This window comes from Notolepis coatsorum (genome assembly GCF_963971535.1).
Source record: "Notolepis coatsorum genome assembly, chromosome: 15".
Classification (NCBI taxonomy): Eukaryota; Metazoa; Chordata; class Actinopteri; order Aulopiformes; family Paralepididae; genus Notolepis; species Notolepis coatsorum.
The window spans coordinates 53,907,967-53,935,706 of record NC_140179.1 but is presented as its reverse complement, the minus strand read 5'-3'; the positions used below and the strand labels follow the sequence as shown (position 1 = coordinate 53,935,706).

General features: G+C 42.4%; 1 protein-coding gene across 1 annotated transcript in view; it reads right to left on the bottom strand.

Moving 5' to 3' along the window:
• LOC311242057 (inactive all-trans-retinol 13,14-reductase) overlaps positions 1–27,740 on the bottom strand; it is a gene marked incomplete at both ends in the record, with an annotated part of 113,154 nt that overhangs the window by 25,828 nt on the left and 59,586 nt on the right. The window contains 4 exons of the mRNA XM_084331010.1: positions 179–420; positions 3,394–3,576; positions 12,351–12,654; positions 17,943–18,223. Of these exons, the coding sequence (XP_084187136.1) occupies positions 179–420; positions 3,394–3,576; positions 12,351–12,654; positions 17,943–18,223 (1,010 nt within the window). The remainder of the gene's footprint in view (positions 1–178; positions 421–3,393; positions 3,577–12,350; positions 12,655–17,942; positions 18,224–27,740) is intronic.

The following is a 27,740-nucleotide window of genomic DNA, read 5'->3' as shown; positions in this document are numbered from 1 at the left end:
CTTCCACCACTGAGAATCACATATACATGTATTATATCTACCTCTTAAGTGCACCTGTTATTGCGGAGACAGCCCTCTTCCACATTTCCAACGCAGCGGCCTTGGCTTTATTTCCCCCGGGCCGGTGATGCATAAAGTTGAACGGACAGATGGACACAGACAGAGGTAACAACGGTACCTTCATGATTTTGAAGAAGGCTTCGACGGCCGCCGTGTCGTCGGGGAACTGCTTCTTCAGGTGGGCCTCCATCTCGTATTTGCCAGTGAAGATGGTGTACTCTCGCCTCTCCTCACCCTCGCCGATGTAGATGGTGTCAAAGTGCTGGTCCAACTCCTGGAACTCCAGCTGGCCCTCGGAGATCTGGTCGAAGGCAATGCGCAGCAGGCTGTTCTCGTGCAGCTGACCGATGTAGTGAAGCCCTGGGAATGGAGGGGCGTTAAGGCTCGTTTGGAGAAGAGAAAATGACCTCTACACTGTAAAAAACTAAATGCATTCAATTCGGGAAATTCATTGTATTATTTTACAGATCACTTTTGTTTTTCTACTTTAAGTGTAAATGCCATAAAAATACAGTAAATTACTTTCGAGCAAAAATATTAACCATTAAATAAAGGTTGTAATCTGTAAATTGATTTAAAGGGGACATGCATTGCTATTCCTAGCACTATTTGGGCAACTTTACACAATTCCTGTGAGTCTATTGAAGACATCTGTAAGGTTTTTTTTTTTTTTAAATGCATTGTTTTATATTTCTAATCAAGTACTCAAAACCATCATTTTTCAGCCTCAGGATTTCAGGCTGTTATGGCCTGGCTCCGCCCATAAGCACTTCCCACCTGCGCGCAGAGTGTTTGCGCACCTCTCTCTCCCTCTCTCCCCCTCTCCCTCTCTCCCCCTCTTCCTCTCTCCCCCTCTCTCCCTCCCTCCCTCCCTCTCTCCCTCAGAGTGCATGCAGAGGTGTCAGGTTTCACTCTGCCTCTGCAGTATGAGGAAGTGGTTTCCACTCGCTGTGTAGAGGTAGATTGTGGGCGGGTATTAGCTCCAACCACAGAGCCAATCGCATCACTGTCCGCTTACCCAGGGCCCCGGTGACATCACAACATGCCTCAAATCAGGATGACCTAATTAAATCTAGCAGGAAATGGTCTGAGCTGAATCAGAGCAATCCGCCAATATGGTAGACATTTTTTCCTATTGTTAGGTTTTAGTGAGTTTTTCCTTACCTTCACGTGGGGTACGTCTGGGAGTGTTGCATGCATGCATGCATTTATTTTGAGCTTATGGACCTTATGGTATTTCTTGTTTTTTCTTGACTTACTGTGTTACTATGTTTTTTTTCTTCTTGACTTGTTTAAAGAAGACGTGTCTCTGTTAAGCACTTTGAGCTGCACTAAGTGTATGAAAGGTGCTATATAAATGAAGATTATTATTATAGTTACAAATGACCTCTACAATAACTAGTTACACATTACCTCTACAATAACTATAGTTACAAATGACCTCTACAATAACTAGTTACAAATGACCTCTACAATAACTAGTTACACATTACCTCTACAATAACTAGTTACAAATTACCTCTACAATAACTAGTTACAAATTACCTCTACAATAACTGGTTACAAATGTTTGAATATTGTTTATAATATATAAACAAAGTGAACCAACGTTGCTCTGAGGATGCTTTGAAACAACGTTTTTTATCTTGTAACACTTTATTTATTCAATAGTAAAGATATATCATACTTTATGTATTCAATATGTTATGTATTCAATAGTAAGGATATATTGTACTTTATCTATTCAATACTAAAGATATATCATATTTTATTTTGACTTTTCAGAGGTTAGTTTGAAAACACCCCGAAAAGTAGCCATTTCTGTTTTCGTTTTTGAGGACTGCATGCTTATTTTGCAAACCAAAATACTATACTTTATACTTATAGCACATGCATAAGCCTGGTCTCTCACTTTTAGTGCTAATGAAATAGAATAACATAGGTCTGAACTTGAGTTGTAGAAAAACTTGTTAGTCACGTTTTTCTGTAGTAGTTGCAATATCCACAAATAGTATATCCCAAAAAAATGGTATAAGCTGGGAAACATGCTGGCCCCATCGCCTGAAGTATTATGTAGTACATGTGCAAATTTCATAAAGATCCGTTCAGAAATGAGTGATTAGGAGCGATTTTGGTAAACTGTACAAAATAAAAAGCTCTCCAAGATTCCATTTCCTCATCGACTTCAATTCATTCTGCGTTATTTTTCTCTTCTGGTTTTCGCTCATGACTTTTCACCTACAGTAGATACCTGATTCGCACATCCCCACGTGGGGTATCATTGGAAAGCCACCCTCATTGGCTACAACCCTGTCCAATAAATCTAGACTCTGCCATGTACAGTGGTGCACGCCTCACATATCGGCATGTAACTCGAGAATGCCGTTGCATGTTAATAGAATGCGCCGACCCGCATATGGGACGTTTTTAGGACGATTTGCCCACCGGCATTTTGGCGACCCCTAGTGGCTCGGGTGTGCATATTTTGTAATACAATATATATATCGAATTGAAGGCTTATTTGTTGCCTGTCGATAGCGATAGAATCCGACAAAATCCGTTCAGCGGTTCTCGAGTTACATGCCGGTATTTGAGGCTTGTGCAAAGTACACGGTATTGCGCAAAATACCACTCCCGACTCTTGGCGCAGTAGTTCTGTCAATCTAGATCCGATCTCGAAAATGATTGTAGATCGTTGTAGGCAATGAGTGTGGCTTATCAATGAAACACCACATGGGGATGTATGAATCTAAAAAACAAAAAAAAACTAACGAGCGAAAAAAGGAAGAGAAAAACAGCCGAATGAATTGAAGTCTATGAGAAAACTCAGTTTTTCTTTTGTACACAGTTTACCAAAATCACTCCTAATCACTCATTTCTGAATGGATCTTTATGAGATTTGGACATGTACTACACAAGGCTTCCGGCTATGGGTCTGTCTGATTTGAAGGCCATACCACCTTCTGGGGAAATACTACCTCTGGACTACTAAAGAAAAACTTGAGTAACAAGTTTGTCTACAACTCAAGTTCAGACCTATGTTACTCTATTACGTTAGCACTAAAAGTGAATTTTCTTTCTGGAATCAGAAACTTCAGAATGTCATCTTTCAAAAGAGATCAGTCTCATGCATGTGCTATAAGTATAAAGTATAATATTTTGGTTTGCAAAAAAAGTATGCAGTCCTCAAGTTCAAGTTAAGAAATGGCCACTTTTCTGCCCGCTTGTTAGAGGCTATTAGAATAGAGCCCTTTCACAGAATGTTGGAGAAAATTGACAGAAGAGTATCTTGGATCTATTTAAATCTTTTTAACATAAATCCAGTTCTCTTACCGACATCGAACTCGAAGCCTTTCTCGACGTAGGTGTGGCAGCAGCCCCCGGCCTGGTCGTGCTGCTCCAGCACCAGAACCTTCTTGCCAGCTTTGGCCAGCGTGGCTCCGACCGTCAGGCCGCCGATCCCGCTGCCGATGACGATGACATCCAGGTTCTCCGGCACCTTGTCGAGGCTGAAGCCTATAGAGGATAAAGAGGTTCAAATATTTACTGATGTCGTTCACACAACGCTATTGGTAAATGTGTCTTTCTGCCAGTGTTGTAGTACTCGAGTCCAGGGTTGGGACTCGAGTCCGAGTCCTGGAGTAATTTCAGGACTCGTGACTCGACTTGGACTTGAGCACTGATGACTCATACTTGGACTTGGACTCGAGCATTGGCTGCAATGAACTCCCTTTGAAATGGTGACCACTGTGCCATTTATGTTTAATGTAGTAGACCTTATTTTATCAGCTCTTTGACTGCCAGAGTGGAGTGGACTCAACTTTGATGACTTGGACTCTGACTCGGACTAGGGTAATGGGGACTCGACTCGGACTCGACCCGAGACTCGACTTGAATGAATACGTTTATTTTTGGACATGTTATTCTCCATATTTCTCCAAACAACTCACGATATCTTGTTCCGTCGAACCAAACAATCATAACGCCAAATAAAATAAATTAAAAAAAAAAAAGAAAAAAAAAGGAGTTATAAACAAAAGGTCAAGAGCATTGTGTTTGGTTAGCAGACATGTCCAAAAAAGGAGTAGAGGGAAGCTAAGCTTATTGATCCCTACCCCCTTACATTTATATTTGATCTTCCATTAATTTTACTAGATATAACATAATTTAGTGTATTACAATATAGAATATACTTTTACTTATATTAAAAGATTACAAGAAAAAAAACTTGATTCACTTGACAGCAGTGAATATAGTACAGCACTACATACACAGTATAACATAACTTTGTTTATCCTCAATACTCATTTCTGTATTTTTCCAATGTGTATTTCGTTAGCTGCTTTTTAAATGACTTGGACTCGAGATTTAGTGACTCAAGTACAACACTGCTTTTAGCATATTCTTTCAATGAGCCCCCGATTACAAAAGCATGCACATGCTGTAACTAAAAACAAACAAATAGCTTAAAAGGCGCTGTAAGTGGTATTTTTTATTTGTTAAAATAAGTGGTGTTAAAATAATAGCTCTACACTCCGACAGCCATCATAGGAGTGTCTGATCAGTAATGGGTCTCCCAGTCCCTCCGCTCTGCAGTAAACACAAGATACATTTTCTGGTATCCCGTTCCCACTTTATCCAATCGGGAGAGAGAACTCCACACTGCAAAATGGTCTGACAAAAATAAGAAGTAAAAACTAGTTTTAAGCAATAATTGACCAGTGCAGTAAGCAAATTTGGTTTGGCTAAATTTCTTGAAATAAGTAAAGATATCAAGGGTTCTCTCTCCTGATTGGATAAAGTGGGAAGGGATACAAGAAAAAGCACTTTCTGTTTACTGCAGAGCAGGAGGGACTGGGAGACCCCATGTTACTGACCGAACACAGAATGTAGAGCTATTTAGCACATGTTCTAACAAAAATATATGACTTACACACAGTTCACAGGTTTCAACAGACCAACAAAGAGACACCAACTCACAATACATAATACACTCAGGTTAATGGTATAAATGTATGCACATGTGTTTCTTAAGAGATCCTCAACCAATATGATTATGCATGTACGTACTGGTGTGAGAAGAGCATTTATGCAGGTGAACACCAGAAAGGCTGCTGGCCCAGATGGAATAACAGGATGCATACTTAAGTCCTGTGCTAACCATCTAGCCCCTGTGTTCACCACCATATTTAATCTATCCCTGGCGGAGTCTGTGGTCCCTGCCTGCTTCAAGATGTCTACCATTATTCCGGTACCAAAGAAATCCTCCCCAACAGGTCTCAATGACTACAGACCGGTGGCACTCACCTCTGTGGCCATGAAATGTTTTGAGGGGCTGGTCAAGGATCACATTTGTGCCTCCCTCCCCAGTGATATGGACCCTATGCAATTTGCATACAGGCCAAACAGGTCCACTGATGCAGTCTCCCAAGTACTGCACAGCACCCTCTCTCACCTAGACCGCCAGAAGGGGGGCTATGTGAGACTGTTGTTCATTGACTACAGCTCAGCGTTCAACACCATAGTCCCCACCAGACTGGTGGACAAGCTGATCGAGCTGGGTCTGAGCTCCGCTCTGAGCGCCTGGATACTGGACTTTCTGAGTGAAAGGCCCCAGGTGGTCAGGGTGGGGAGTCAGACCTCCAACACCATCACCCTGAGCATCGGGTCCCCCCAGGGCTGTGTTCTGAGCCCCCTGCTGTACTCACTATACACAAATGACTGTGTGGCCAAGTTCAGCTCCAACTCCATAGTGAAGTTTGCGGACGACACAGTGGTGGTGGGGCTGATCTCGGACAACGACGAGAAGGCCTACCGGGAGGAGGTTGAGGTACTGGAACGCTGGTGCCAGGACAACAGCCTGCTCCTGAACATTGGTAAAACCAAGGAGCTGATCGTGGATTTTAGGAGGAGACAGCAGGGGACACACACACCACTGAGGATAAACGGGGCTACCGTGGACAGGGTGTGCAGCTTCAAGTACCTGGGGGTCCACATCTCAGAGGATCTGACATGGACAACACACATAGACTCAGTCATAAAAAAGGCAAATCAGCGCCTCTACCACCTGAGACAGTTAAGGAAGTTCAGAGTATCTGGGAAGATACTCCAGTCCTTCTACTCTGGAGCTGTAGAGAGCATCTTGACTGGAAACATCACTGCCTGGTATGGAAACAGCACGGCACAGGACAAGAAGGCCCTACAGAGAGTGGTGCGCTCAGCCGAGCGTACCACGGGTATTGCACTACCACCCCTGCAGGTCCTATACAACAAGAGGTGCAAATCCAGAGCCTGCAGAATAATGAAAGACCCTCACCACCCCAACAACAGCCTGTTCAAGCTGCTGCGGTCAGGCAAACGCCTGCGAACACCAGCAACTAGGACAGAGAGACTTCGGCTCAGCTTCTTCCCCCAGGCCAGCCTTGAACACTGAACTCTCCACACACAAGCACACATGAGCACACACACAACACACACACTGTACACGCTCACACACTAGCAGCCACTTTAACATGAGCACACACACACTCTTGCTGCACACGCTCACACTTATGGTCACTTTACAAAAGGAAAGGTCACTTTAAGAATAGTATAGTATAACTTGAGATTGTATAGCAGTGTACATTAAGACCCAGTGCCTCATCCGTAGCGAACAGTGTATTGCACTACCACAGGACCTAGCATGTCCTACCATGCTCTGTAAATAACTCATGTACATATACCGATATGCCCTACTTTGTTTACTTGTTTTATTGCACAATGTCGTTCTATTGGATTCTTATTATATATTACTATTGTATTATGCACAATCATTGCGGGCAAGACCCCCCGCATTTCATTGTATACTTGTTAGGGATGGGTACCTTTCACATTTGAACCGGTACCGGTACCTGTGAATCGATACCGGTACCCAACGGTACCTTTATTCGGTACTTTAGTCTCAAGAAATTTAATTTGCCTACCTCAGTCGTGAAAAAAAGAATCCAAACTTCAAATAACTACAATTTCGACAGTTTTCGGCTTGCCATTGCTCCGACTGCTTTGTTGTTGAATCAAGTCAAACCTAGGTAAGCATATATTGTGCGTGTGAACGTTGACATGAAAATAAAAAAGTAAAAAAAATTAAAAATTAAAATTACATTTTTTTTTTTTTTTTTTTTGTATCTCACTTGAATCAATACTCGGTAGTACCGACGTGTTTCGGTTCGGTACCTCAAAAGTACCGAATTCGGTACCCATCCCTAATACTTGTATGCCGTGACAAATAAAACTCTTGACTCTTGACTTGACTTGGTATAGTGGTGTTACAATGGAAAGTAAACACAGGCCAAAATAAGACCATACAATTGGTCCTAAATCTGCCACCTCGAACCCATATTGAGCCATGTCACTTCAATGAGGTGGGATGGCTCCCTGTGGAGCAGAGGGTCTCCTTTCTGAAACTTACGTATAAAATGTTAAATGGATCTGCCACCAGTTATTTATGCTCTCGCATTGTCCTGCGTGGCCAGGTCCACGGACGACAGTTACGGTCTGGACAGCTCTCAGTTTATGAGCCTAGAAAGGGTTACTATTGACAGAATGGCTTTCTGTCTACAGCCTGCCGGCTGTGGAACTCTCTGCCCAGGGCCATCCAAAACTCCCCCACTATTGCCGTCTTCAAGAGGGGTGTGAAGCCACATCTGCAACAATAGGTTGCAGTGGGTGCTTGGCCACCACTCTTGAAGAACAGGAGGCTCTTTCAGAAAATTGTGTTGTCTATTTTATCTACTTGTTGTATCTATCTTATCTTCTTAACTCTTTCTTTGTGATTTATTGTATTCTTCTTGGGACCATGTTGGAAACAAGTCGACAGACTTTCACATGTTATCCTTGTACTCCTTGTTTTAATACTTTTGTATAAATTGTATGTACTAAATAAAAAAGAAATCAATCAAATCAACACATGCATTTCCTTTTTTGTATTTTCCATATGTGAACTGGAAAATAATGCTTTTTATTGTGTGATCTGTCCACTCAGTCTTTATAATTGATTGATTGATTATTTTATTTTTGTGTCATGCACACAAAGTGCTCAACCCTCATAAGACATCAAAGGTACTGTTCCATTATTACATTTCATTACCTAAATACGGATGACATAAATACAGATTATAGCTCGGTCTTAAACAAAGTATTCTGTCTTCTCTCTCAAGCAACATCCCTTCCTGAAGCACAACTATATTTTTTCATTATTCATCCTGCTCAAGAAGATCTACATAAATGGAGGACATTTTACAGAAAAGTAGTTCCCTCACTTCCTCGTAAACAGTAACAGTAAAATAAGAAATTAACCTCATTCTCAATTTAACTTATCTCTCACACCAAACAAAGTCTTAATCAAGAGATATAACTTATCTTGAGGTGAAAAGAGACAAATGGTCAAATGTGAAGGGTTACGTAATGTGTCTGAAGGTTGTCCCCCTGTCATAAACATTACACAATCATAATCTAATTAAGATAAACCTTCCACATGAAAGTATTTTTCAACTCTGCAGGTAATTGGTGGACAAATAGATACATCGTTAGCCATAACTCTGAGAACAGCTCCCTTGTAACTATTATGATCTGTACTGTATCGTGTGTCGTCATATTGTGCTGTGGTTTAGCCTGGTTACGGGGTGTGTACATTGACAATAATATAATCTTCTTCACTTGTTTGTGTTTCCCGTGTGACAATGACCCAGAAATCTAACTTTATGCAAGCAAGCCTTTCAGCCAATAACTTTGCTTATAACAAACAGTGAATAAGATCTGAAGAAACGGAGGAAACAGAAGAAAGCAAAGAAAGCAACCCTTTTAACAATCCCGTTAAAACTCAAAGCATTGAGGATTTAACTGAAATACAAGAATGTCATTGGAGCAATTACAGTGTACACATTTTTATCATATATTAACGTTTATTTTCAAGTAACCTTTTTGCATTGTCTTTTTATAGTTGAATGAACTAAATATTAGAGTAAAGATTAAATACCAAGTTTACATCAATCCTGTTTAGTTGATTCAACAACAACAACAACAACAGCCAAATGCAAAAAAAAGGTTACTAATATGAATTGAGATTTTCTTTATAGTGTATTTACCAGTGGTGGAAAGTAACTAAGTATTTTTACTCAACTACTGTACTTAAGTTAAAAAAAAATCTACTTGTGTGTAATTTTACTCCACTACATTTCAAGGGAAATTAAACTTTTTACTAAACTACATTTACATTTTTTACTAGTTACTTTGAAGAAAAGGATTTTGCATAGAAAACACAATATATACTAAATAAAAAAGGTATGAAGATGATATACTTTCACATTTGAAGCCTGTCAACAAAGAGGACATAATCAGAGCAGCATAACTGGACCACATACCACTTTAAAGGGGACATGCATTGCTATTCCTAGCACTATTTGGGCAACTTTACACAATTCCTGTGAGTCTATGGAACACCTCTGTAAGGTTTTATTAAAAAAAAATGCATTGTTTTATATTTCTAATCAAGTAAATTTTTCTCACTTTGGATTTCAGGCTATGTTGGCCTGGCTCCGCCCATAAGCACTTTGAGTGACAGTCATCCACACAGTCTGCGAGTGGCAGACACAGACAGACAGACAGACAGACAGACAGACAGACAGACAGACAGACAGACAGACAGAGAGAGAGAGACACACAGAGCACTCCAGCGCGATGCCCCCATCCTGCGGCCGGTCATGGTGCAGGCCCGACGACATCTTCTGCCAGAGATGACGCCGTAGTCCGAGTGCTCAGGGCCCGCTACTTCCTCACGGCTAGCGCCAACGGTTGTAGCACAAGCTAACAGCTAACTCCAGGCTGACGGTTTAGCATCAAGCTAACGTTCTAGCCTTAATGTAGTAGCCAGCTAACGGCTTAGCCTAACAGCTAACTGGCTAACAGTTAGCCTTTACAAAGGAGATGATTGTGGACTTCAGGAGGTCGGGGGTCAAGGACTACAGCCCCCTCAGCATCGACGGGGCACCGGTTGAGAGAGTCAACAGCTTTAAGTACCTCGGAGCCTACATATCCGAGGACTTGACATGGACCACACACATTGACAGTGTTGTGAAGAAGGCACGACAACGCCTCTACTTCCTCAGGCGCCTAAGGAAGTTCCAAGTCAGTCAGAAGATCCTTAAGAACTTCTACTCATGTACAATAGAGAGCATCCTGACTGGCAACATCACCTCCTGGTTTGGGAATAGCACTGCACAAGACCGAAGCAGACTACAAAGAGTGACACGTTCAGCCGAACGCACAATTGGAGGGGGGCTCCCCACCCTCCAGAACATTTACAACAAGCGGTGCAGGGGCAAGGCTAAGAGAATCATTAAAGACTCCAGTCACCCGAACAACTGCCTCTTTGAACTGCTGCGGTCAGGCAAGCGATACCGGAGTCTCAAGGAGAGCACAGAAAGACTCAGAAGAAGCTTCTATCCCCAGGCCATCAGGCTGCTCAACGAACAATGAACACTACACAACAACCATCAAACGCACATAGCACACACATCCACACGCACACACTCACTTTAAACAAACACACTGTAGCACCCACTCCCCACACTTTATAGCACACACTCACTTAAACAAACACACTGTAGCACCAACTCCCCACACTTTATATTTATTGATGAAGGATTGCACTACAACTCGTACACCTTACTGTAAATTGTACCTAAATTGTACCTCATCCCATTTCTGCTTTGCACTATATAGTATTGTACATTAGTACACTGCATAGTATTGTATATTATATGGTAACTCAGTTACGTCTATTATGCATCGAACATTGTACATGTCTATACTGAACACTGTGACCTCATTTTCTACTTCTAATTTACATGCTATACTATGTTATTTGATACTATCTTGTCTAGCACAGTCTCTGGAGCGTAACAGTAAGAAGCATTTTGTATGAAAGTATTCTGTACTTCTGTATGACAACTATTAAAGAAACTTGAAACTTGGTGACGACATTATCCTTTCTTTCTCCCGTAAATTAGTGAGAGAGGGAGAAACTAAAGAAAATGCCAACACAGCTCCTATAACTAAACTAACCTTTGGGAATAGACGCTCCGTTAGCATAGCTTAGCTTCATCACTGGAAGTGAGGCAGGACAGTAGCCTTACAGTGCCTTACAGTGTATTGCAAGGTCTGACATTGACCAAATTTGATATGCATGACCTTGGTGGGCTCTAGGTCAACTCCTGAAAAGGGGGTCAATGTCAGACCTTGCAATCAAAAGTTAGGGGGCGCACTGAAATTATGGCAAGGGTTATTAGCCCCCTAACTTTTGATTGCAAAGTCTGACATTGACCCCCTTTTCAGGAGTTGACCTAGAGCCCACCAAGGTCATGCATATCAAGTTTGGTCAATGTCAGACCTTGCAATACACTGTAAGGCACTGTAAGGCTACTGTCCTGCCTCACTTCCAGTGATGAAGCTAAGCTATGCTAACGGAGCGTCTATTCCCAAAGCTAAAATGCACGCACAGAGACAAAAAAGGTATGCATCTTCTTGTCTAACTCCAGGGAAGATGTTAAATAAGCTAATTTCCCAAAATGTTGGAGTTCCCCTTTAACACTAAACTTAAGCAGTGCTATGACACGGTATTTGGTGGTGAAAGTAGGGAAGGAGCTGTTGTATGGCCATGACCCCGCTTTATAGTAGCGGATGTGGGAGTGGTCAGGCGGATGGGCAGGTCTTACACGCGGTGAAAGCTTTCATTTAGGATATGATTAAAGGGACAGTTCCAATAGAGCAAAGCGTAAACTATAACGAAATATAACTGGACCACATACCACTTTAACACAATGTTTAATCAGAGCATCATAACTGGACCACATACCACTTTAACACAATGTTTAATCAGAGCAGCATAACTGGACCACATACTACTTCAACATAATGTTTAATCAGAGCAGCATAACTGGACCACATACCACTTTAACACAACCTTTAACCAGAGCAGCATAACTGGACCACATACCACTTTAATTTAACATAACCTATAGAGGTCAATGGATACACAAACGTTGTGTAGAATGTGTACTTTTACTTTAGATACTTAAGTACATTCAATAGCAAATACGTCTCTACTTTTTCTTAAGTATAATTTGAGTGGAGGACTTTTACCAGAGTACTCATTTATCTGAGTATTTCTACTTGTACTTACTTAAGTAAAGGAACTGTGTACTTCTTCCCCCACTGGTATTTGCAAGCGTATAACATGTAAAGGATCAGCGCACCTTGCTTGATGACTTTGTCTCTCTTCTTCTGGTCAAACTCCCGAGGGCCCGGCGGTCTCAGCGACTCCAGGGAGAAGGGGCTTGGCTTCCCGAACAGGTACCAGTACGACCCGCCGATCCATATCACCAGCCAGGCGAGGAGCACAAAGAGCCACAACATGATGGAGGCCAAGGTGAGGCTACCGTCCCCCGGAGTAGCTGGTCTGTGTGCAGCAGCTGGTTTACTGGAGCAAACAGCAGGAGTCTGAAAGAAAGGTGCTCGCTTCCCTGTCAGCAGCCTTTTATTGTGCAGAGTGTCAAAGGTCTGGAGAGAAAGGTGATAGATGTTTGTGTGACACACTCTGTTCATGTTATGACCAGCAGTAAAGATAAACGACTAATTATCAGACTATCTATGTTGATATGAAAAACTTGTGAGTTGTGCTTCAGGAAGGGAATTTTTCTTTGTTGCAGATTTTGTTTGTCAAGCTCAGGAGAGAAGGCAGAATACTTTGTTTAAGACCGAGCTGTAATCTGTATTTATTAGAGATGTCCGATATTATCGTCCTACCGATATTGGGATTAAAATGTAATATCTGAAATGATCGGTATCGTTTATAAAAAAAAACATTTGATTTAACCTTTATTTACCCAGCCAAGCAAGTAAGAACAAATTATTATATACAAAGGCAGCCTGACCAAAAAGCTAAAGCCTTTTGAGGGAAGGGGGTGTGGGAGGCTGCAACAAAAACAAGGTTATGTACATGCATACAAGTAAATAAAATACAAAATTACAGTAGCATTAGTATACAAGGAAAATTACAATAAATAGAATAGAATAGAAATACTTTAATTATCCTGAGGGAGAGAAAAGGAAAGAGAGAGGGAAAAAGAGAAAGGTTGAGTGAGAACCAGAGGGAGAGAGAGAGAGAAAAAAAGGGGAGATGCACAGATAATGTTTATGTTTAGAATGCCTTATTGAATGCATCCAGTGAAATCAACACATCAATGCATACTTTTGTCAAAAGTATGCATAATGTTGTGTTAATTCCACAACAAGACATATGTAATGTTAGTTACCTAAAATTGTTTCGTTTTTTTGGGGGGGAAACCCCGCATATATCGGTATAGGTTGATATCGGTATAAAAAATTATGAGTTGGACAATATCGGTATATCGGATATTAGTAAAAAAGCCAATATCGAACATCCCTAGTATTTATGTAATTTATATTTAGATAATTAAGTGTAATGTAATAATGGAACACTGTAACAGTATCTTTGGTGTCATGAGGGTTGGACACTTTGTGTGCATGAAAATCAATCAATAAATCAACTGCAAATTTACTTTTTATTTTTATTTGTCATTTATATATACAGGTAAAAAAACAAGATCTCTTTTTTTATGTGTGACCAGTTTACAATGACAGCCATATAAAAACAAATTGATAATTCAATATAATCGTGCATCATATCGGGATGATATCGTCGTATCATTGCACACAATTCTGTCATCTAAATGAATGACAGAAACCACATATTTATTACACTATTACACTATTAAGTTAATTTACATTATTACACTATTAAGTTAATAAACACTATTACACTCTATTAAGTTAATAAAGACTATTACACACTATTAAGTTAATTTACACTATTACACACTATTAAGTTAATGAACACTATTACACTCTATTAAGTTAATAAACACTATTACACACTATGAAGTTATTAAACACTATTACACACTATAAAGTTAATAAACACTATTACACACTATGAAGTTATTAAACACTATTACACACTATAAAGTTAATAAACACTATTACACACTATGAAGTTATTAAACACTATTACACACTATTAAGTTAATAAAAACTATTACACCATTACACACTATTAGGTTATTACACACTATTACACTATTACACATTATTAAGTTATTAAACACTATTACACACTATTGTGTTTTTAAACACTTACAGTATTACACACTAATAATAATAATAATTCATTACATTTTATATAGCGCTTTTCTAGACACTCAAAGCGCTCCCCACAATGTAGGGTGGAAATTGCCTCCTTCACCACCACTAGTAGCACCCAACCTTGGGCTACGCAGGCTCAGTGGCTGCCATACACTGGCACCAGGCACACATCACACTACACAATGGCTGAACGGCTCAGGAGACAGGGATAGATATCAGCCAATTAAGCGTAAGGGATTACTAGGTGGCCTTGATGTCAGAGACCTGATTGGGAATTTGGTCAGGAATGTCAGGGAACCTCCTACTCTTTGCGATAGGCATCCTGGGTTCTTTAACAACCGAGATTAACTATTACATTTAAGTTATTAAACACTACTACAGTATTACACACTATTTTACTATTATACACTATTACACTATTTGGTCGGAATCAACCTTGAAAACCATTTGGGTGGAATAAACCTTTAAAAAGTTAATCGACACCTCCCATAAGTCGACAAACAGTTCATGAGATATCAAAGGGGCGTGGCTTATGTAGATGACAATAATTAATTAACCTCTTAATAGTCTGGCACATTTTGCATAAAACGCCTGTCGATTGCAAATTAATTTGCGATTTATTATACTTTATACTTATAGCACATGCATGAGTCTGGTCTCTTTTGAAAGCTAACATTCCGAAGTTTCTTACACAATAAAGAAAAAATATCACTTTGAGTGCTAATGTAATAGAGAAACAGAGGTCTACTTTTAACACACTGAAATAAAATATTTGCTCCTTACTTTTGTATTGACTTGTTGCCATTCATTCAGACACGCAAGTCAAAACAAAGCATGTTGGTCTTCTTCTGCCCCTTTCTCCTTGCAATCAGTGCTCGTCTGAGATTGCTTTCGGAGCCGACGCTCCTTGGCTACAACAGTGGTCAATAATTTTCGCCATCAGCGGTGACTGGTCAGTTCAGGACTGACCATAACCGGACGTGGTCACACGTCCAAGTGGCTTGTCAAATGACGCTCTGAGAATATTTCAGCTTGTAACACGAGACCCGAAGCACGCAATAGGTCGAGTGTGGTGACGATCAAAAGGTGGCAAATTCAACTTTCCAACAATGTATTGGTTGCATGGCAAAAAATGCAGCCTGGAGCCGGCAGACGGGGGCCAAGTGCCACGACGTGCGTGCGTCCCGTGCACGGGTGAGACGTACTGTATATGGTACGCCGAACGTTAACAGGTTAATGAACATTTTTAATGCATAGGTATATTCATGACAATTGGTTTACTATGGAAACAGGTGCCAGAGAGCTCATTTACCAGTGAACCTGTGTAGCTTGCGTTCAGAAATTGTAACTTCATACTAAATATAAGATAATATATTGCTTTATTGATCCCTTTGAGGAAATGCAGGCATCATAGCAGCATTAGGGAGGGGAGGTATAGGTATGGGCAGGGTAATAGAAGAAAGACCTAAATATAGACAATAAATCTGAAAATAAAATTATTATCAAAATAATTCAGATAAAATACTTTGTTATCGGGCAAATAATCCAGAACCCTGGCCTGCTGTCAGTCTATGAGCAACATCTCATCCAAATCTGCCCTGTTTGCAAGATTAGCTGTGGACAGAAAGACAGACAGACACATGACGCACGCAACCGATTACATGATCTCCCCCCAGGCTTCCCGCCTGGTGGAGATGGAAAAAAAAAATTGGGGTTGGCTTGACATCATAATACTCTACAAGCAGTGAGCGGTTTCCAGTGAAAGCCTGTTGACACAAGTTGATCAACTTTAATTCTCTCTTTGTATTTCCAGATTGCAGCTTATATTAAGGTACATCCTTAGTGACGACTTTATGACTTTGTTTTCCTTCCATCAATGTACATACTTATGATACATGCATACATTTCAGGAAGCTTATCCGACAGCTGCACAGATTATGAATCTCAATAATGCACCTTAACAGATAAGGTAATTAAGATAAGGGGTAATTGTGTTATATAATCACAGTAGACTTTATACATGTAGTATCCAGCGTTGTGTCTTTCTAGAGGTACATTTGGCCGAATGCACTTTGAGTTCAGTGTCTCAGCAGCTTTGATAAAGAGGGAATTGGAGTGGCTTGCTACTGACTGCCTAATGGAGAGGTATGTTGTGTACACTGTACAGGACCTGAAAACACAGTCCTGACACTGGACAATGCACTAGACTGGAAAACACTGCAGAAAAAAGACACATTTAGTGAGTGATTTATCTTGTATTCAGACTTATCACGCTTAATTCAAGCTAGGTTAAGTAACATAATCTTAAATGGAGCTATGTTAAGTAACATAATCTTAAATGGAGCTATCTTAAGTAACGTAATCTTATATGGAGCTATGTTAAGTAACATAATCTTAGATGGAGCTATGTTAAGTAACATAATCTTAAATGGAGCTATGTTAAGTAACGTAATCTTAACATTACCTCTATTGCTCATGTTTCTTCCATCATCATGCTAACCTTACTCCCATTGTGTTTTTTCATGTCTCCACCCGTACCATGATTTTTGACGTCTTATGTTTTCCCCGTGTTTTTACCTCGTGTTTTTCCCATGTGCTTCCCCTCGTTTATCTGTGGAAAACGTACCCCGTCTCTCATGCACAACATGGGAGACAGAGGAAAGTTCAACCCCGAAGGGCATTTAATAATACTTTGCAAAAAGTTAACACACTCCAGTGCGGTGTGTGTGTGTGCGTGCGTGCGTGCGTCTTGAGCCTGGCGGGGGGGTATCCGTGACCGGGGGGAAGCAGGGGGTTGAATCTGTGGGGATAATGGAGAGAGAGACAGGGTAAGTTTTCCACAGAGAAACGAGAGGAAGCACACAGAAAAAACACGAGGTAAAAACACGGGGAAAACGTGAGACGTCAAAAATCATGGAACAGGTGGAGAGACACGAAAAAACACAACGGGAGTAAGGTTAGCATGATGATGAAAAAAGCATAAGCAAATAGAGGTAATGTCAAGATACTTGCCAGGCCGCCAATAAACGAAGATCTGACGCTGATGCATGGAGATCCTGGTCTTCTTGTAGGTGGGGTGGTGATTAGACAGCAGGTGTGGAGTCTCCATCCATCAGCGTGATGAATATCAGCTGCGCCTTTTGCACGCCCGTAGAGCGTGCGCCGAAGTGCAGGGAGTGAATGGGAGAGACACAGGGTTAGAGACAGACACGGGGGTGTGTGAGGGAGACAGAGAGGATTGTGCAGGTGAAACCGTAACACATACATACCAATTATTCACTTGTTCTATTCTCCATCCATCTATCATCCATAGCAACACTATATTATCACCAACATATCACCCTTTTGAACAGCCCATCTGAGGTTTCTCTCCTGCACGCCGCCTGTGGTGCTTTTTTCCCTATTGCTAGGTTTTAGTGAGGTTCCTTATCTTCTTTGGGGAAAGTCTGGGGGTGTTGTGGTGGTTTTTGTTCTGGATCTATTGTGATGTTTCTTCTTGACCTGTAAAGCCCATGGGGGCAATTCCATGTGATTTTGGGCTATACAAATATATTTTTTATTTGATTTGATACTTGTGGCATATACAGGACACCCTTCCTGACTCTGTGAATGTTCTTCCTGACTCTGTGGACGTGCTTCCTGACTCTGTGGACGTGCTTCCTGACTCTGTGGACGTGCTTCCTGACTCTGTGGACGTGCTTCCTGACTCTGTGGACGTGCTTCCTGACTCTGTGGACGTGCTTCCTGACTCTGTGGACGTGCTTCCTGACTCTGTGGACGTGCTTCCTGACTCTGTGGATGTGCTTCCTGACTCTGTGGACGTGCTTCCTGACTCTGGACGTGCTTCCTGACTCTGTGGACGTGCTTCCTGACTCTGTGGACGTGCTTCCTGACTGCGTGTCGCCTGGACAATTATTCTCAACAGAAAGTTACCACTGGGTTATAATAAAAACAACAACAAACTGCTGACTAACACTAACACTCACTTTGTATGGCAAGTTAACTAAGTTAACGTTCACAGAGTCAGGAAGCACGTTCACAGAGTCAGGAAGCACGTTCACAGAGTCAGGAAGCACGTCTACAGAGTCAGGAAGCACGTCCACAGAGTCAGGAAGCACGTTCACAGAGTCAGGAAGCACGTCCACAGAGTCAGGAAGCACGTCCACAGAGTCAGGAAGCGGTCAATAAAGTGCCTGAAGAGAAGTCGAACTGCCTTATTCTTCACCGATCGCCACAGTATGTTTTCAGCAATGGGATTGGGAATGATTATTTTAAACGTTATTGTTTCATCATTGGCAACTATTTATTTTGTCTTTTACTTTCAAATACAGTTCAACTATCTTACTCGAACCTAACCTAAAGGATACATTGAAAAATAGGGACAGTGCAGATAGAGAAACCAAATCTTAGCTAGATATTAGCCCATCGGTCCCTTGCAACAAAAGAAAAGTGCTAATGGCCATATAATGTTTTTTTGTTTGTTTTTTTATCTACTTTTTCTCCTCCTTTTTTCTATGATTTTTCTCCCCATCCCAATTTTACCTCTCGTGCCAATTCTCCCTCCCCTGTCCTGATCGTTGCTCGCATATGCCCCCCACTGGCCAGTTGTAGGGAGGATAGAAGCCTTGCATCACATGTCCCCTCCGATACATGTGCAGGCAGCCTGTCACATCTTTTCACCTGACAGCACGGACTCTCATTTGGCGAGGAGTAACGTGTAGGAGGCTCACACTGCCCCCACCATTTTCCTGACTTTGCTGTGCAGGCGGCGTGTAGTCTTTTACCAACGCACTTGCAGTTCCGCGTTCGGGTTCCGCGATCCGATTGGCCAGTGACGTTTCTCTCAGAGCCAATCGTGTTACGCCTATTTCTGCCTCTAACAGCCTGCTAGCTAGCTGACGCCTAGTTCTATCACTGGTTAAGCTTGGCGACTCTTTCAAAGTTGGTTAAGGTTAGAGTTTGGAATCAGGGCTGCGTTGGTTTAGACCGCCCTGCTCTAAACCAAACTCTAACCTTAACCCTTTCTCTGCCACGCTTATATCCATCAATGTTTGATCACTGCCAGCTCTATTTGTCTATGGAGATGTTCACCTACTTTGCAGGGCTATAACTTTTTTAATTGTATTGCTAAATTGACATTACTATGGCCCATTCAACATCGATTAGCTATTGTTCAGGGTGTAGGAACGTTTTACTTTTTCATTCACACATTCATATAAAAATACTGTCTAGAGTATAAATATGTTTTTATCGTTTTCTGCAGTAATTCCTAGAACGTGAGTTATAGCCATTTATGCATACATTACATCATCAAATGCAGTTTGCTAGCGATTGACGTCAGATAAAAAATGTCAATTGTACAAGGTCCTAAACGTCATGCCTCATCATCTGCTGGTGACCGGAGGGGGGGGGGGGGGGTCGTTTATAATGCAATGACCGACGTTAAATGAATCATGTAGTATGGGTGATATATTGATCATAGCAGTTTGTATGGATAATAATAATCAAAAACGCTGAAACTCACCGCAGCTTCCTCGTAGCGATGGGGGATGATACTGGAGCAAAAAGTTCGCTATTATGAGATGTTGATCTAGAGATGAACCATTTCCGCGTTGTAGAATAATATATACGTCCAAATAACATTGTTTATTGAGTTATGGCAACCGATCGATTATCCAGTGTGTCAAGATGGAGTCCCGGGAGCGATCGCGAGTGGCGGACGGAATAGGGGGGACACCAAGCACTTCCGGCCCCACTTACCCACTTCCGGTTTGGCGATCGGCCACCAGGTGGCGATATTGAACCGTTGGAGAGTTGAGTGGAGATCCCCAGCACCAGTCAAGGATCCGTCGGTGAAATATGATTACCATGACAGATTTTTTAAATATTGATCTCAAAGACGCTGTAAAACGTCATTGGCAGATTACGCATGGCGAGGAATGACGTCTTAACACGGCATTGGCGATTAAAGGGTTAACAAATTTCGAAAGAGTCGCCAAGCTTAAAGGGGAACTCCTACATTTTGGGAAATTAGCTTATTTAACATCTTCCCTGGAGTTAGACAAGAAGATACATACCTTTTTTGTCTCTGTGCGTGCATTTTAGCTTTGGGAATAGACGCTCCGTTAGCATAGCTTAGCTTCATCACTGGAAGTGAGGCAGGACAGTAGCCTTACAGTGCCTTACAGTGTATTGCAAGGTCTGACATTGACCAAATTTGATATGCATGACCTTGGTGGGCTCTAGGTCAACTCCTGAAAAGGGGGTCAATGTCAGACCTTGCAATCAAAAGTTAGGGGGCGCACTGAAATTATGGCAAGGGTTATTAGCCCCCTAACTTTTGATTGCAAAGTCTGACATTGACCCCCTTTTCAGGAGTTGACCTAGAGCCCACCAAGGTCATGCATATCAAGTTTGGTCAATGTCAGACCTTGCAATACACTGTAAGGCACTGTAAGGCTACTGTCCTGCCTCACTTCCAGTGATGAAGCTAAGCTATGCTAACGGAGCGTCTATACCCAAAGCTAAAATGCACGCACAGAGACAAAAAAGGTATGTATCTTCTTGTCTAACTCCAGGGAAGATGTTAAATAAGCTAATTTCCCAAAATGTTGGAGTTCCCCTTTAACCAGTGATAGAACTAGGCGTCACGCGATTGGCTCTGAGAGAAACGTCACTGGCCAATCAGATTGCAGAAAACTGCAAGTGCGTTGGTAAAAGACTACACGCGTGCAGGCGCCCCAACCGACCTGTAGGAGTCGCTGTTCACAACGACGAGACTACCACCCTTCGACTTCCCACCCGCTAACTCTGCCAATTGAGTTAGTATGACGGCCGGCCCAAGCCGGAGGCAACGCCGACAGCCGGATTCGAACCCGGTGTATCTTGCGTTGGTGACAAGCCACCCAGCCGCCTGCCATATAATGTGTTTTGCCATCACAACCAGTAACCATCACACCAGTAACCATCACACCAGTAACCATCACAACCAGTAACCATCACAACCAGTAACCATCACAACCAGTAACCATCACACCAGTAACCGTCACACCAGTAACCGTCACACCAGTAACCGTCACACCAAGTAACCATCACACCAGTAACCATCACAACCAGTAACCATCACACCAGTAACCATCACACCAAGTAACCATCACACCCAGTAACCATCACACCAGTAACCATCACACCAAGTAACCATCACACCAGTAACCATCACAACCAGTAACCATCACAACCAGTAACCATCACAACCAGTAACCATCACAACCAGTAACCATCACACCAGTAACCATCACACCCAGTAACCATCACACCAGTAACCATCACAACCAGTAACCATCACAACCAGTAACCATCACACCAGTAACCGTCACACCAGTAACCGTCACACCAGTAACCGTCACACCAGTAACCATCACACCAAGTAACCATCACACCCAGTAACCATCACACCAGTAACCATCACACCAAGTAACCATCACACCAGTAACCATCACAACCAGTAACCATCACAACCAGTAACCATCACAACCAGTAACCATCACACCAGTAACCATCACACCAGTAACCATCACGCCCAGTAACAATCACACCAGTAACCAACACAACCAGTAACTATCACACCAGTAACCATCACACCAGTAACCATCACAACCAGTAACCATCACAACCAGTAACCATCACAACCAGTAACCATCACACCAGTAACCATCACACCCAGTAACCATCACACCAGTAACCATCACACCAGTAACCATCACACCAGTAACCATCACACCAGTAACCATCACACCAGTAACCATCACACCAGTAACCATCACAACCAGTAACCATCACACCAGTAACCATCACAACCAGTAACCATCACACCAGTAACCATCACACCAGTAACTATCACACCCAGTAACCATCACACCAGTAACTATCACACCAGTAACCATCACACCAGTAACTATCACACCAGTAACCATCACACCAGTAACCATCACACCAGTAACTATCACACCCAGTAACCATCACACCAGTAACTATCACACCAGTAACCATCACACCAGTAACTATCACACCAGTAACCATCACACCAGTAACCATCACACCAGTAACTATCACACCAGTAACCATCACACCAGTAACCATCACACCAGTAACCATCACACCAGTAACCATCACACCAGTAACCATCACACCAGTAACCATCACAACCAGTAACCATCACAACCAGTAACCATCACAACCAGTAACCATCACACCCAGTAACCATCACACCCAGTAACCATCACACCCAGTAACCATCACAACCAGTAACCATCACACCAGTAACCATGACAACCAGTAACCATCACACCAAGTAACCATCACACCAGTAACCATCACACCAGTAACCATGACAACCAGTAACCATCACACCAAGTAACCATCACAACCAGTAACCATCACACCCAGTAACCATCACAACCAGTAACCATCACACCCAGTAACCATCACAACCAGTAACCATCACACCAGTAACCATGACAACCAGTAACCATCACACCAAGTAACTATCACACCAGTAACCATCACACCAGTAACCATCACACCAGTAAACATCACACCAGTAACCATCACACCAGTAACCATCACACCAGTAACCATCACACCAGTAACCATCACACCAGTAACCATCACACCAGTAACCATCACACCAGTAACCATCACACCAGTAACCATCACACCAGTAACCATCACAACCAGTAACCATCACACCAGTAACCATCACACCAGTAACCATCACACCAGTAACCATCACACCAGTAACCATCACACCAGTAAACATCACACCAGTAACCATCACACCAGTAACCATCACACCAGTAACCATCACACCAGTAACCATCACACCAGTAACCATCACAACCAGTAACCATCACACCAGTAACCATCACACCAGTAACCATCACACCAAGTAACCATCACACCCAGTAACCATCACAACCAGTAACCATCACACCAGTAACCATGACAACCAGTAACCATCACACCAAGTAACTATCACACCAATAACCATGACAACCAGTAACCATCACACCAAGTGACTATCACACCAGTAACCATCACACCAGTAACCATCACACCAAGTAACCATCACACCAAGTAACCATCACACCAAGTAACTATCACACCAGTAACCATCACACCAGTAACCATCACACCAAGTAACCATCACACCAAGTAACCATCACACCAAGTAACCATCACACCAAGTAACCATCACACCAGTAACCATCACACCAGTAACCATCACACCAAGTAACCATCACACCAAGTAACCATCACACCAGTAACCATCACACCAAGTAACCATCACACCAGTAACCATCACACCAGTAACTATCACACCAGTAACCATCACACCCAGTAACCATCACACCAGTAACTATCACACCCAGTAACCATCACACCAGTAACCATCACACCAGTAACCATCACACCCAGTAACCATCACACCCAGTAACCATCACAACCAGTAACCATCACACCAGTAACCATCACACCAGTAACCATCACACCAGTAACCATCACACCAGTAACCATCACACCCAGTAACCATCACACCCAGTAACCATCACACCCAGTAACCATCACACCAAGTAACCATCACACCAGTAACTATCACACCAAGTAACCATCACACCAGTAACTATCACACCAGTAACCATCACACCAGTAACTATCACACCAGTAACAATCACACCAGTAACCATCACACCCAGTAACCATCACACCAGTAACCATCACAACCAGTAACCATCACAACCAGTAACCATCACAACCAGTAACCATCACACCAGTAACCATCACACCAGTAACCATCACACCAGTAACCATCACACCAGTAACCATCACACCAGTAACCATCACAACCAGTAACCATCACACCAGTAACCATCACACCCAGTAACCATCACACCAGTAACTATCACACCCAGTAACCATCACACCCAGTAACCATCACACCCAGTAACCATCACAACCAGTAACCATCACACCAGTAACCATCACACCAGTAACCATCACACCAGTAACCATCACACCAGTAACCATCACACCCAGTAACCATCACACCCAGTAACCATCACACCCAGTAACCATCACACCAAGTAACCATCACACCAGTAACTATCACACCCAGTAACCATCACACCAGTAACTATCACACCCAGTAACCATCACACCAGTAACCATCACACCCAGTAACCATCACACCCAGTAACCATCACAACCAGTAACCATCACAACCAGTAACCATCACACCAATAACCATCACACCAATAACCATCACACCAGTAACCATCACACCAGTAACCATCACACCAGTAACCATCACACCAAGTAACCATCACAACCAGTAACCATCACAACCAGTAACCATCACACCAGTAACCATCACACCAAGTAACCATCACACCCAGTAACCATCACACCCAGTAACAATCACAACCAGTAACAATCACAACCAGTAACCATCACACCCAGTAACCATCACACCAGTAACCATCACACCCAGTAACCAACACAACCAGTAACCATCACACCCAGTAACCATCACACCAAGTAACCATCACACCAAGTAACCATCACACCAAGTAACCATCACACCAGTAACCAAGTTACGGTGACATTGCAGACTTAAGGGTATTTTCCAGAAATATGCAGACTCCCTTATACTACAAGATATGTGAAGGCCACCCTACCCTAGCTATAAATATCTGTGTACTCATTCGGCAGCACTCCAGTACTCTGTAACTGTGTTTGCTCTTACTGGCCAGTAACTTCAAATAAACTTCTAGTCTACCTCTGACCAACCATCAGTATCAGCTGGACTCTTGGTTTCAACTTGGCTCCATCGGCCGGCGGTTTGCCCTGTGAGCTTCACATGTGATTATCACTTATTGATGGAGGTGGATAATGTTCCTGTCAGTCACCACTGGTCTGTTCACATGTAGATCTGTAGATAAGGATGATGTCATCGAAGCAGACAGCAATCTGAGTCCATTGAGCCTCCTGAACAGGCCATTACAGTTTGCTTTAAAAAAAAAAAGTGCTTTATGTGCTTTATGAGCTTTAGCAGGTGTGAAAAGTAATTCAGTACCTGGCTTTCAATTCTACCTCTTTCAGCTTCTTTTATGAGCTTTAGCAGGTGAAAAGTAATGCAGTACCTGGTCTTGTGGTCAACCTCCCAGAAGTCTGTATTCATTGTGGAACTAACTGTACCATGGGAGGCTGCAGTTGGTGAAGCATATGAACGTACTCCGACATAGCAGCCGAGGCAGAACAACGCGGCTGGCGTGCCCAGGTGCTTCCGGTGGAGGTTGGTTCTAGAGGATTTGTTGCCATGTCCACAACCAAGCTTCTTAAGGGGATGGGAGTGCGAGGACAGGCATTCCGACAAGCTGTCAAAACACTGTCAGAGGCTGCCGAACGAAGCAGCAGATGGCTATGGATTAAGAGAAAGGACCCCAATTGGGCTGCAAAATGACCATCGAGGGGTAAAAGCAGAGGGGGGCACACCTGGGACGCCAGGTGTTGCCGTTGAGCCCTTCGGAGGTGTCGTGGGCCTGTTAACGAAACACCAATGAAGGAGGGTGCCCACCTGAAGACCCCAGTGAAGCTTTTACCACTACCCCATTCAAAAAAGTGCTGATTATCTAAGGGATTGTAATATCTAGTCCTATAAGCTCAACTCTACCTGTGTTCACATTGGACCAGTGATGGTCGGTTTCAGTGCTGGTTGATTGTGTGTGCATTGTTTGATGTGCAGTGCCTCTTGTAGAGGGTGTTAGCGTGCTGGGGTTAGTGGTGTTCTCTAAAGCCAGGCTATTAGTCTTAGCCCAAGGTGTAGTGATTTCCTTAACTTAACACTTTAAGTTCATGCGAATTCTGCCAATAACGGCGTACGACGTGTTTCAAGTTCATATTTCATATTTTCGTCATGGTATTCATATTTCACTCACGGAGCCTTGTCATATGCTGCGGGAGCGATCACAACTCTGCAACGCTTCAATACTGCCACCTGGTGGCTGATCGGCGAGTTGCAACCGGAAGTGGATCTCTTGTGATACCGGTGCGTCTCCCTATTCCGTCCAGCCACTCGTTTATCGTCCCTGGACTCAAGACACACACCGTGGATATGAATCTTTGCCATAACTCAATAATCCACATGATTTGGGCGTATATTAGTATTATACAAACCGGAACTGGATCGCATCGATCCACATCACATAACTGGGATCCGTTTGCTCCACTCTCATCGCTACGAGGAAGCTGCCGTGAGTTTCAGCGCTTTTCTTTATCATTTTCGATACAAACTGCTCTGATCTATATATCACCCATACTACATAAATCATTTAACGTCGGTCACGGAATTATAAGCGACCCCCCCCCCCCCCCCCCCCTCCGTTCACCCGCGGATGATCAGTCATAACGCTTAGGACCATGTACAGTTGAAATTTTTAATATAACGTTGATCGGTATCAAACGGCATTTGATAATCTATATGCATTTATGTCTATATCTCACGTTCTAGGAAATACTGCAGAAAACGATAAAAACATATTTATACTCTAGACGGTATTTTCGTATGAATGTGTGAATGAAAAAGTAAAACGTTCCTACATCCTGAACGATAGCTAATCGATGTTGAATGGGCCATAGTAATGTCAATTTAGCAATACAATTAAAAAAGTTATAGCCCTGCAAAGAAGGTGAACATCTCCATAGACTTACAGTACTGGCAGAGAATGGTTTAGGATGATCAAAGTGGTGGCAGAGAATGTGTTAATGGAAGCCTTACTGTGGCCGGTTGCTCCCCATGTCTGTTAACCCCGTTCTCTCTGGCAGGAATATGAACGTTGGTCTCATTATTTATGCTAACCATCCAATAAAGATTGTTACCTTTTGTGACAAACAGCAGCTTCCCCTGCTAACTAGCAGTTTCTCCTGCTTGTGGTGTAACCCACTTTTTATTACAATATTATCCCAAATCAGCTTACTGTTTCCATTTGCTTCATTGATTATGCCAATAAAAGAGATGCCTTTGCCTGTCTCAGTTCTTTGGTCACATTATTTCTTAGGGTTGTACATTTACATTTTACATTTAGTCATTTAGCTGACGCTTTTATACAAAGCGACTTACAAGTTCTGTACGACAAGCCATCAGGAAGAGCACAACTCTATCAGCTGAGTAACAATGTTCATCAAAGTGTTGAGTGCTACAGTGTAGGTTAGTTTATTAGGACAAGTGCATGACAGTATGGTTAGTTAGGGTTAGATTTTTTTTTTTTTTTTTTAATTCAGATAATGGTTGAAGAAGTGAGTCTTTAGTCGACGGCGAAAGATTGGACGTGTTTCGGCTGTCCTAACTGGGGTGGGTAGTTCAT